The sequence below is a fragment of the Heterodontus francisci genome, chromosome 1 (genome assembly GCF_036365525.1).
Source record: "Heterodontus francisci isolate sHetFra1 chromosome 1, sHetFra1.hap1, whole genome shotgun sequence".
Lineage (NCBI taxonomy): Eukaryota > Metazoa > Chordata > Chondrichthyes > Heterodontiformes > Heterodontidae > Heterodontus > Heterodontus francisci.
In genome coordinates, this window is record NC_090371.1 from 3,196,473 (window position 1) to 3,209,488 (window position 13,016).

At 54.5% G+C, this 13,016-nt stretch overlaps 1 protein-coding gene across 1 annotated transcript in view; it reads left to right on the top strand.

Moving 5' to 3' along the window:
- LOC137373719 (disintegrin and metalloproteinase domain-containing protein 19-like) overlaps nt 1-13,016 on the top strand; it is a 259,745-nt gene that overhangs the window by 216,377 nt on the left and 30,352 nt on the right. The window contains exons 16-17 of the mRNA XM_068038956.1: nt 140-248; nt 12,838-12,985. Of these exons, the coding sequence (XP_067895057.1) occupies nt 140-248; nt 12,838-12,985 (257 nt within the window). The remainder of the gene's footprint in view (nt 1-139; nt 249-12,837; nt 12,986-13,016) is intronic.

Genomic DNA, 13,016 nt, shown 5'->3' on the forward strand with positions numbered 1-13,016 from the left:
TGCCAACATGGACACGATGGGCCGAATGGCCTCCTCCTGTGCTGGTTATTTTTATGATTCTATGTTGGGGTTCAGGGTCAAGTGATGGGGTTCAGGGTTGAACTCAGATTTGAGACCTTCATATTTGCTCTATTAACAGGTTTGTAACAGTAACAGGAACTGCCATTGTGATTCTCACTGGGCGCCTCCCCATTGCGATAAACCTGGACTAGGAGGCAGCATCGACAGTGGACCCGTGCACAGAGACAGTAAGAGTCACTTTCACACACTTAATCAATGAACAGGTACCTGAAACGGCAGTCCTGTAATACAGGTTCACATACAGCCCAGGGAGACAGAATAGCTGAGACCTCTTGCAAAATTCCCACAGCAGTTATCCTCTCCCCACTCTCTCTATCGCCCCCCCGTCCTCTCCCCACTCTCTCTCTATCGCCCCCCCCCGTCCTCTCCCCACTCTCTCTCTATCGCCCCCCCCGTCCTCGCCCCGCGCTCTCTATCGCCCCCCCGTCCTCTCCCCACTCTCTCTCTATCGCCCCCCCCCGTCCTCTCCCCACTCTCTCTCTATCGCCCCCCCCCGTCCTCTCCCCGCTCTCACTATCAGCCCCGTCCTCTCCCCACGCTCTCTATCAGCCCCGTCCTCTCCCCACTCTCTCTCTCTCTATCGCCCCCCTGTCCTCTCCCGCTCTCTCTCTCGCCCCCCCGTCCTCTCCCCGCTCTCTCTCTATCGCCCCCACCGTCCTCTCCCTGCTCTCTCTAACGCCCCCCCATCCTCTCTCCACTCTCTCTCTAACGCCACCCCCGTCCTCTCCCCGCTCTCTCTATCGCCCCCCCATCCTTTCCCCACTCTCTCTATCGCTCCCCCGTCCTCTCCCCACTCTCTCTATCGCCCCCCCGTCCTCTCCCCGCTCTCTCTATCACCCCCCCCGTCCTCTCCCCACTCTCTCTATCGCCGCCCCGTCCTCTCCCCGCTCTCTCTATCACCCCCCCATCCTCTCCCCGCTCTCTCTATCAGCTCCCGTCCTCTCCCCGCTCTCTCTATCGCCCCCCCGTCCTCTCCCCACTCTCTCTCTATGGCCCTCCCGTCCTCTCCCCGCTCTCTCTATCGCCCCCCCGTCCTCTCCCCACTCTCTCTCTATGGCCCCCCCGTCCTCTCCCCACTCTCTCTCTATCGCCCCCCCATCCTCTCCCCACTCTCTCTATCAGCCCCGTCCTCTCCCCGCTCTCCCTATCGCCCCCCCCGTCCTCTCCCCACTCTCTCTATCGCCCCCCCGTCCTCTCCCCGCTCTCGCTATCGCCCCCCCCCGTCCTCTCCCGCTCTCTCTTTCGCCCCACCATCCTCTCCACACTCTCTCTATCGCCCCCCGTCCTCTCCCCACGCTCTCTATCAGCCCCATGCTCTCCCCACTCTCCCTATTAGTCCCGTCCTCTCCCCACTCTCTCTATCGCCCCCGTCCTCTCCCCACTCTCTCTCTATCGCCCCCCCATCCTCCCCCCACTCTCTCTATCAGCCCCATCCTCTCCCCACTCTCTCTATCAGCCCCGTCCTCTCCCCACTCTCTCTATCGCCCCCCGTCCTCTCCCCACTCTCTCTCTATCGCCCCCCCATCCTCCCCCCACTCTCTCTATCAGCCCCATGCTCTCCCCACTCTCTCTATCAGCCCCGTCCTCTCCCCACTCTCTCTATCGCCCCCCGTCCTCTCCCCACTCTCTCTATCGCCCCCCGTCCTCTCCCCACTCTCTCTATCGCCCCCCCATCCTCTCCCCACTCTCTCTCTATCGCCCCCCCCCGTCCTCTCCCCACTCTCTCTCTATCGCCCCCCCCCATCCTCTCCCCGCTCTCTCTATTGCCCCCCCATTCTCTCCCCACTCTCTCTATCAGCCCCGTCCTCTCCCCAGGCTCTCTATCGCCCTCCCCCGTCCTCTCCCCACTCTCTCTATCGCCCCCTCGTCCTCTCCCCGCTCTCTCTATCGCCCCCTCGTCCTCTCCCCGCTCTCTCTATCGCCCCCCCATCCTCTCCCCACTCTCACTATCAGCCCCGTCCTCTCCCCACGCTCTCTATCAGTCCCGTCCTCTCCCGCTCTCTCTATCGCCCCCCCCATCCTCTCCCCACTCTCACTATCAGCCCCGTCCTCTCCCCACGCTCACTATCAGCCCCGTCCTCTCCCCACTCTCACTATCAGCCCCGTCCTCTCCCCACTCTCTCTCTATCGCCCCCCCGTCCTCTCCCCACTCTCTCTCTATCGCCCCCCCGTCCTCTCCCCACTCTCTCTCTATCGCCCCCCGTCCTCTCCCCACTCTCCCTCTATCGCCCCCCCCGTCCTCTCCCCGCTCTCTCTATCGCCCCCCCATCCTCTCCCCGCTCTCTCTATCGCCCCCCCCATCCTCTCCCCGCTCTCTCTATCGCCCCCACCATCCTCTCCCCGCGCTCTCTATCGCCCCCCCCATCCTCTCCCCGCGCTCTCTATCGCCCCCCCCCGTCCTCTCCATCGCCCCCCCCCCGTCCTCTCCCCGCTCTCTCTATCGCCCCCCCGTCGTCTCCCCACTCTCTCTCTATCCCCCCCCTGTCCTCTCCCCAGTCTCTCTATCGCCCCCCGTCGTCTCCCCACTCTCTCTCTATCCCCCCCCCTGTCCTCTCCCCAGTCTCTCTATCGCCCCCCCGTCGTCTCCCCACTCTCTCTCTATCCCCCCCCCCGTCCTCTCCCCAGTCTCTCTATCCCCCCCCCGTCCTCTCCCCAGTCTCTCTATCGCCCCCCCCGTCCTCTCCCCAGTCTCTCTATCGCCCCCCGTCCTCTCCCCACTCTCTCTATCGCCCCCCCGTCCACTCCCCGCTCTCTCTATCGCCCCCCCCCGTCCTCTCCCCACTCTCTCTATCGCCCCCCCGTCCTCTCCCCGCTCTCTCTATCGCCCCCCGTCGTCTCCCCACTCTCTCTATCGCCCCCCGTCGTCTCCCCACTCTCTCTCTATCGCCCCCCCCTGTCCTCTCCCCAGTCTCTCTATCGCCCCCCGTCCTCTCCCCACTCTCTCTATCGCCCCCCCCGTCGTCTCCCCACTCTCTCTCTATCGCCCCCCCCGTCCTCTCCCCACTCTCTCTATCGCCCCCCCCGTCCTCTCCCCGCTCTCTCTATCGCCCCCCCGTCCTCTCCCCGCTCTCTCTATCGCCCCCCCATCCTCTCCCCACTCTCTCTATCGCCCCCCCCCGTCCTCTCCCCACTCTCTCTATCGCCCCCCCGTCGTCTCCCCACTCTATCGCCCCCCCGTCCTCTCCCCAGTCTCTCTATCGCCCCCCCGTCCTCTCCCCACTCTCTCTATCGCCCCCCGTCCTCTCCCCACTCTCTCTCTATCGCCCCCCCCGTCCTCTCCCCGCTCTCTCTATCGCGCCCCCGTCGTCTCCCCACTCTCTCTCTATCGCCCCCCCCCGGCCTCTCCCCACTCTCTCTATCGCCCCCCGTCCTCTCCCCGCTCTCTCTATCGCCCCCCCCCGTCCTCTCCCCGCTCTCTCTATCGCCCCCCCCGTCCTCTCCCCACTCTCTCTCTATCGCCCCCCCCGTCCTCTCCCCACTCTCTCTCTATCGCCCCCCCGTCCTCTCCCCACTCTCTCTATCGCCCCCCGTCCTCTCCCCACTCTCTCTCTATCGCCCCCCCGTCCTCTCCCCACTCTCTCTATCGCCCCCCGTCCTCTCCCCACTCTCTCTCTATCAGCCCCGTCCTCTCCCCACTCTGTCTATCGCCCCCCCGTCCTCTCCCCACTCTCTCTCTATCGCCACGCCATCCTCTCCCCACTCTCTCTACCGCCCCCAGTCCTCTCCCCACTCTCTCTCTATCGCCCCCCCGTCCTCTCCCCACTCTCTCTCTATCGCCCCCCCCGTCCTCTCCCCACTCTATCGCCCCCCGTCCTCTCCCCGCTGTCTCTATCGCCCCCCCCCCGTCGTCTCCCCACTCTCTCTATCGCCCCCGTCCTCTCCCCACTCTCTCTATCAGCTCCCATCCTCTCCCCACTCTCTCTATCGCCCCCCCATCCTCTCCCCGCTCTCTCTAACACCCCCCCCCCCCCCCCGTCCTCTCCCCACTCTCTCTCTATCGCCCCCCCATCCTCTCCCCACTCTCTCTATCGCCCCCGTCCTCTCCCCACTCTCTCTATCAGCTCCCATCGTCTCCCCACTCTCTCTATCGCCCCCCCATCCTCTCCCCGCTCTCTCTAACACCCCCCCCGTCCTCTCCCCACTCTCTCTCTATCGCCCCCCATCCTCTCCCCGCTCTCTCTATCGCCCCCTCGTCCTCTCCCCACTCTCTCTCTATCGCCCCCCGTCCTCTCCCCACTCTCTCTCTATCGCCCCCCGTCCTCTCCCCACTCTCTCTCTATTGCCCCCCCGTCCTCTCCCCACTCTCTCTCTCTCGCCCCCCCCGTCCTCTCCCCACTCTCTCTCTCTCGCCCCCCCCGTCCTCTCCCCACTCTCTCTCTATCGCCCCCCGTCCTCTCCCCACTCTCTCTCTATCGCCCCCCGTCCTCTCCCCACTCTCTCTCTATCACCCCCCGTCCTCTCCCCACTCTCTCTCTCTCGCCCCCCCCGTCCTCTCCCCACTCTCTCTCTATCGCTCCCCCCGTCCTCTCCCCACTCTCTCTCTATCGCCCCCCGTCCTCTCCCCACTCTCTCTCTATCGCACCCCCGTCCTCTTCCTACTCTCTCTATCAGGCCAGGCCTGCATTTATTGCCCATCTCTAATTGCCCTTGAGAAGGTGGTGGTGAGCTGCCTTCTTGAACCGCTGCAGTCCATTTGGGGTAGGTAGACCCACAGTGCTGGGAGTTCCAGGATTTTGACCGAGCGACAGTGAAGGAACGGCGATATAGTTCCAAGTCAGGATGGTGTGTGACTTGGAGGGGAACTTGCAGGTGGTGGTGGTCCCATGTATTTGCTGCTCTTGTCCTTCTAGTTGGTGGAGGTCGCGGGTTTGGAAGGTGCTGTCTAAGGAGCCTTGGTGCATTGCTGCAGTGCATCTTGTAGATGGTACACACTGCTGCCACTGTGCGTCGGTGGTGGAGGGAGTGAATGTTTGTAGATGGGGTGCCAATCAAGCGGGCTGCTTTGTTCTGGATGGTGTCGAGCTTCTTGAGTGTTGTTGGAGCTGCACCCATCCAGGCAAGTGGAGAGTATTCCATCACACTCCTGACTTGTGCCTTGTAGATGGTGGACAGGCTTTGAGGAGTCAGGAGGTGAGTTACTCGCCTCAGGATTCCTAGCCTCTGACCTACTCTTGTAGCCACGGTATTTATATGGCTACTCCAGTTCAGTTTCTGATCAATGGTAGCCCCTGGGATGTTGATAGTGGGGGATTCAGCGATGGTAATGCCATTGAATGTCAAGGGGAGATGGTTAGATTTTGTCTTGTTGGAGATGGTCATTGCCTGGCACTTGTGTGGTCCGAATGTTACTTGCCACTTATCAGCCCAAGCCTGGATATTGTCCAGGTCTTGCTGCATTTCGACACGGACTGCTTCAGTATCTGAGGAGTCGCGAATGGTGCTGAACATTGTGCAATCATCAGCGAACATCCCCACTTATGACTGAAGGTCATTGATAAAGCAGCTGAAGATGGTTGGGCCTCAGACACTACCCTGAGGAACTCCTGCAGTGATGTCCTGGAGCTCAGATGATTGACCTCCAACAACCACAACCATCTTCCTTTGCGCTAGGTATCACTAGCGGAGGGTCTTCCCCCTGATTCCCACTGACTCCAGTTTTGCTAGAGCTCCTTGATACCATACTCGATCAAATGCTGCCTTGATGTCAAGGGCAGTCAGTCTCACCTCACCTCTGGAGTTCAGCTCTTTTGTCCATGTTTGAACCAGCAAAGAGCAAAGAGCCCTCCAAGCCTGCGCCGTTCCAGATCCTCTATCTAAACATGTCGCTATTTTCTAAGGGTCTGTATCTCTTTTCTTCCTGCCCATTCATGTATCTGTCTAGATACATCTTAAAAGACGCCATCATGCCCGCGTCTACCACCTCCGCTGGCAACGCGTTCCAGGCACCCACCACCCTCTGCGTAAAGAACTTTCCACGCATATCCCCCCTAAACTTTTCCCCTTTCACTTTGAACTCGTGTCCTCTAGTAATTGAATCCCCCACTCTGGGAAAAAGCCTCTTGCTATCCAGCCTGTCTATGCCTCTCATGATTTTGTACACCTCAATCAGGTCCCCCCTCAACCTCCGTCTTTCTAATGAAAATAATCCTAATCTACTCAACCTCTCTTCATAGCTAGCGCCCTCCATACCAGGCAACATCCTGGTGAACCTCCTCTGCACCCTCTCCAAAGCATCCACATCCTTTTGGTAATGTGGCGACCATAACTGTACGCAGTATTCCAAATGTGGCCGAACCAAAGTCCTATACAACTGTAACATGACCTGCCAACTCTTGTACTCAATACCCCGTCCGATGAAGGAATGCATGCCGTATGCCTTCTTGACCACTCTATTGACCTGCGTTGCCACCTTCAGGGAACAGTTGACCTGAACACCCAAATCTCTCTGGACATCAATTTTCCCCAGGACTTTTCCATTTACTGTATAGTTCACTCTTGAATTGGATCTTCCAAAATGCATCACCTCGCATTTGCCCTGATTGAACTCCATCTGCCATTTCTCTGCCCAACTCTCCAATCTATCTATATTCTGCTGTATTCTCTGACAGTCCCCTTCACTATCTGCTACTCCACCAATCTTAGTGTCGTCTGCAAACTTGCTAATCAGTCCACCTATACTTTCCTCCAAATCATTAATGTATATCACAAACAACAGTGGTCCCAGCACGGATCCCTGTGGAACACCACTGGTCACACGTCTCCATTTTGAGAAACTCCCTTCTACTGCTACTGTCTGTCTCCTGTTGCCCAGCCAGTTCTTTATCCATCTAGCTAGTACACCTTGGACCCCATGCGCCTTCACTTTCTCCATCAGCCTGCCATGGGGAACCTTATCAAACGCCTTACTGAAGTCCATGTATATGACATCTACAGCCCTTCCCTCATCAATCAACTAAGGCTGTAATGAGGTCAGGAGCTGAGTGGCCCTGGCTGAACCCAAACTGAGCGTCACTGAGCAGATTATTGCTAAGCAAGTGCCGCTTGATGGCACTGTTGATGACACCTTCCATCACTTTACTGATGATTGAGAGTAGGCTGATGGGGCGGTAATTGGCTGGGTTGGACTTGTCCTGTTTTTTGTGCACCAGACATACCTGGGCAATTTTCCACATTGCAGGGTAGATGCCAGTGTTGTAGCTGTACTGGAACAGCTTGGCTAGGGGCGCGGCAAGTTCTGGAGCACAGGCCTTCAGTACTATTGCCAGAATATTGTCAGGACCCATAGCGTATCCAGTGCCTTCAGTCGTTTCTTGATATCAGGCGGACTGAATCAAATTAGCTGAAGTCTGGCGTCTGTGATGCTGGGCACTTCAGAAGGAGGTGTTTTGCAAAACATTAAGGTAGATAAGTCCCCAGGGCCTGATGGGATCTATCCCAGAATACTGAGGGAGGGAAGGGAAGAAATTGCTGGGACCTTGACAGAAATCTTTGCATCCTCATTGGCTACAGGTGAGGTCCCAGAGGACTGGAGAATAGCCAATGTTGTCCCTTGGTTTCAGAAGGGTAGCAAGGAGAATCCAGGAAATTATAGGCCGGTGAGCCTTACGTCAGTGGTAGGGAAATTATTAGAGAGGATTCTTCAGGACAGGATTTACTCCCATTTGGAAACAAACAAACTTATTAGCGAGAGGCAGCATGGTTATGTGAAGGGGAGGTCGTGTCTTACTAATTTGATTGAGTTTTTTGAGGAAGTGACGAAGATGATTGATGAAGGAAGGGCAGTGGATGTTATCTATATGGACTTCAGTAAAGCCTTTGACAAGGTCCCTCATGGCAGACTGGTACAAAAGGTGAAGTCACACGGGATCAGAGGTGAGCTGGCAAGATGGATACAGAACTGGCTCTGTCACAGAAGACAGAGGGTAACAGTGGATGGGTGTTTTTCTGAATGGAGGGATGTGACTAGTGGTGTTCCGCAGGGATCAGTGCTGGGACCTTTGCTGTTTGTAGTATATATAAATGATTTGGAGGAAAATGTAGCTGGTCTGATTAGTAAGTTTGCGGACGACACAAAGGTTGGTGGAGTTGCGGATAGTGATGAGGATTGTCAGAGGATACAGCAGGATATAGATCGGTTGGAGACTTGGGCAGAGAAATGGCAGATGGAGTTTAATCTGGACAAATGTGAGGTAATGCATTTTGGAAGATCTAATGCAGGTGGGAAGTATACAGTAAATGGCAGAACCCTTAGGAGTATTGACAGGCAAAGAGATCTGGGCGTACAGGTCTACAGGTCACTGAAAGTGGCAACGCAGGTGGATAAGGTAGTCAAGAAGGCATACGGCATGCTTGCCTTCATCGGTCGGGGCATAGAGTATAAAAATTGGCAAGTCATGCTGCAGCTGTACAGAACGGGGCAGCATAGTGGCGCAGTGGTTAGCACCGCAGCTTCACAGCTCCAGCGACCCGGGTTCAATTCTGGGTACTGCCTGTGTGGAGTTTGCAAGTTCTCCCTGTGTCTGCGTGGGTTTCCTCCGGGTGCTCCGGTTTCCTCCCACATGCCAAAGACTTGCAGGTTCATAGGTAAATTGGCCATTATAAATTGCCCCTAGTATCGGTAGGTGGTCAGGAAATATAGGGACAGGTGGGGATGTGGTAGGAATATGGGATAAGTGTAGGATTAGTATAATTGGGTGGTTGATGGTCGGCACAGACTCGGTGGGCCGAAGGGCCTGTTACAGTGCTGTATCTCTAAACTAAACTAAACTAAACTTTAGTTAGGCCACACTTAGAATATTGCCTGCAATTTTGGTCGCCACACTACCAGAAGGACGTGGAGGCTTTGGAGAGGGTACAGAAGAGGTTTACCAGGATGTTGCCTGGTCTGGAGGGCATTAGTTATGAGGAGAGGTTGGATAAACTCGGATTGTTTTCACTGGAATGACGGAGGTGGAGGGGCGACATGATAGAGGTTTACAAAGTTATGAGCGGCATGGACAGAGTGGATAGTCAGAAGCTTTTTCCCAGGGTGGAAGAGTCAGTTACTCGGGGACATAGGTTTAAGGTGAGAGGGGCAAAGTTTGGAGGGGGTGTGCGAGACAAGTTCTTTACACAGAGGGTGGTGAGTGCCTGGAACTTGCTGACGGGGGAGGTGGTGGAAGCAGGTACCATAGAGACGTTTAAGAGGCATCTTGACAAATACATGAATAGGAAGGGAATAGAGGGATACGGTCCCCGGAAGTGCAGAAGGTGTTAGTTTAGGCAGGCATCAAGATCGGCACAGGCTTGGAGGGCCGAATGGCCTGTTCCTGTGCTGTACTGTTCTTTGTTCTTTGAGGCCGAGATGGATCATCAACTCGGCACTTCTGGCTGAAGATTGTTGCAAATGCTTCAGCCTTATCTTTCACACTGATGTGCTGGGTTCCCCCATCATTGAGGATGGGGATATTTGTGGAACCACCTTCTCCAGTTAGTTGTTTAATTGTCCACCACCATTCACGGCTGGATGTGGCAGGACTGCAGAGCTTAGATCTGATCCGTTGGTTATGGGATCGCTTAGCTTTGTCTATCACATGCTACTTACGCAGTTTGGCATGCAAGTAGTCCTGGGTTGTACCTTCACCAGGCTGACACCTCATTTTGAGGTATGCCTGGTGCTGCTCCTGACATGCCCTCCTGCACTCTTCATTGAACCAGGGTTGGTCTCCTTGCTTGATGGTAATGGTGGAGTTGGGGATATGCCGGGCCATGAGGTTACAGATTGTGCGAGAGTACAATTCTGCTGCTGCTGATGGCCCACAGCGCCTCATGGATGCTCAGTTTTGCATTGCTAGATCTGTTCAAAATCTATCCCATTTAGCCCGGTGATAGTGCCACACAACACAATGGAGGGTATCCTCAATGTGAAGGCAGGACTTCGTCTCCACAAGGACTGTGCGGTGGTCACTCCTACCAATACTGTCATGGACAGATGCATCTGCGGCAGGCAGATTGGTGAGGATGAGGTCAAGTATGTTTTTCCCTCTTGTTGGTTCCCTCACCACCTGTCGCAGACCCAGTCTAGCAGCTATGTCCTTTAGGGCTCGGCCAGCTCGGTCAGTAGTGGTGCTACTGAGCCACTCTTGGTGATGGGCATTGAAGTCCTCCACCCAGAGTACATTCTGTGCCCTTGCCATCCTCAGTGCTTCCTCCAAGTGGTGTTCAACATGGAGGAGTACTGAGTCATCAGCTGAGGGAGGGCAGTAGGTGGTAATCAGTAGGAGGTTTCATTGTCCATGTTTGACCTGATGCCGTGAGACGTCATGGGGTCCGGAGTCAATGTTGAGGACTCCCAGGGTAACTCCCTCCCAACTGTATACCACTGTGCTGCCACCTCATAGAAACATAGAAACTAGGAGCAGGAGTAGGCCATTCGGCCCTTTGAGCCTGCTCCGCCATTCATTATGATCATGGCTGATCATCCAACTCAGTAACCTGTTCCCGCTTTCCCCCCATATCCTTTGATCCCTTTAGACCCAAGAGCTATATCTAACTCCTTCTTGAAAACATACAATGTTTTGGCCTCAACTGCTTTCTGTGGTAGCGAATTCCACAGGCTCACCACTCTCTGGGTGAAGAAATTTCTCCTCATCTCAGTCCTGAAAGGTTTACCCCGTATCCTTAGACTATGACCCCTGATTCTGGACTCCCCCACCATCGGGAACATCCTTCCTGCATCTACCCTGTCAAGTCCTGTTAGAATTTTATAGGTTTCTATGAGATTCTCCCTCACTCTTCTGAACTCCAGTGAATATAATCCTAACCGACTCAATCTCTCCTCATACGTCAGTCCCACCATCCCAGGAATCAGTCTGGTAAACCTTCGCTGCACTCCCTCTATAGCAAGAACATCCTTCCTCAGATAAGGAGACCAAAACTGCACACAATATTCCTCACCAATGCCCTGTATAACTGCAGCAAGACATCTCTGCTCCTGTACTCGAATCCTCTCGCTATGAAGGCCAACATACCATTTGCCTTTTTTACCGCCTGTTGCACCTGCATGCTTACCTTCAGCGACTGGTGTACGAGAACACCCAGGTCTCGCTGCATATTCCCCTCTCTCAGTTTATAGCCATTCAGATAATAATCTGCCTTCCTGTTTTTGCTACCAAAGTGGATAACCTCACATTTATCCACATTATACTGCATCTGCCATGCATTAGCCCACTCACTCAACTTGTCCAAATCACCCTGAAGCCTCTCTGCATCCTCCTCACAACTCACCCTCCCACCCAGTTTTGTGTCATCTGCAAATTTGGAGATATTACATTTAATTCCCTCATCTAAATCATTAATGTATATTGTGAATAGCTGGGGTCCTAGCACTGATCCCTGCGGTACCCCACTAGTCACTGCCTGCCATTCAGAAAAAGACCCATTTATCCCTACTCTTTGTTTCCTGTCTGCCAACCAATTTTCTATCCATCGCAATACACTACCCCCAATCCCATGTGCTTTAATTTTACACGCTAATCTCTTATGTGGGACTTTGTCCAAAGCCTTCTGAAAGTCCAAATAAACCACATCCACTGGCTCTCCCTCATCAACTCTACTAGTTACATCCTCGAAGAATTCTAGTAGATTTGACAAACATGATTTCCCTTTCGTAAATCCATGCTGACTCTGCCCGATTCTACCACTGTTCTCCAAGTGCTCTGCTAATAAATCTTTGATAATGGACTCTAGAATTTTCCCCACTACCGATGTCAGGCTGACTGGTCTATAATTCCCTGCTTTCTCTCTACCTCCCTTTTAAATAGTGGGGTTACAATAGCCACCCTCCAATCTGTAGAGTCCAGATGACCACCAATACATCCACTATTTCTAGGGCCACTTCCTTAAGTACTCTGGGATGCATACCATCAGGCCCTGGGGATTTATCGGCCTTCAATCCAATCAATTTCCCCAACACCATTTCTCTACGAATACTGATCTCCTTCTGTTCCTCTCTCTCACTAAGCCCTGTGTTCCCCAACATTTCTGGTATGATATTTGTGTCCTCCTTTGTGAAGACAGAACCAAAGTATGCATTTAGTTGGTCAGCCATTTCTTTATTCCCCACAATAAATTCCCCTGTTTCTGACTGTTTGTTTCTGCTGTGTCTGTCCTGCCGGTGGGACAGGACGTACCCGGGGATGGTGATGGCAGTGTCTTGGACATTGTCTGTAATGTATGATTCAGTGAGTGTGACTATTTCAGGCTGTTGCTTGACCTCTTCCCCCACCGAACACTTATCTTGATCACCTGACATCCCCCTCACCCCAAAGTGCATAAACTTTACACTCAAACCTTTCCCAGTATCCCCTACACCCATTACGTTTATTTGACCTCGTTCCCCCTCCCCCCAGTGCTGATTAACGTACCTCCTCCTCCCCCACCAGTATGGTGCCTCATTTCCCAGGACAGTGATACTAAGGTGTGGGAGTGCCGGCCATCGAGCCGAATATTGGAGCGGGAACTCAGGCAGTGATGTAAGCTTCATTAATTCATTAATTTTAATTTATTTAAATATGTAAATGTTCTTCCGATTGCTGAGTCTGGGGTGGGGGGGTTGTCTCTATGAGGCCTCGCCACCGCCAGTAATATCGGGCCGGATCGGGCCGTCTCCCGGAGGCATTTTCAGCGCCACCCGCCATGGAACCCAAGGCCTGGGGGAGAAGATAATTCTGCTCTCTGTTTCTGCATGGACTCATTCCTCTCCTCTCCTCCCCACAGACCAGCAAGCCCTGCTGATTGCACTCCTCTTCACCTTCCTCCTGCTGATTCCAGCCATTTTCATCAGCCTGTTCTGCTGCTACAAACACAGGGAAGCACTGTGCAAACAGTGGAAGGATTTCCGGGGGAAAAGGGCCAAGGTGGACAGGTAATGAGGGAATAGATGGAGCGTCACACCG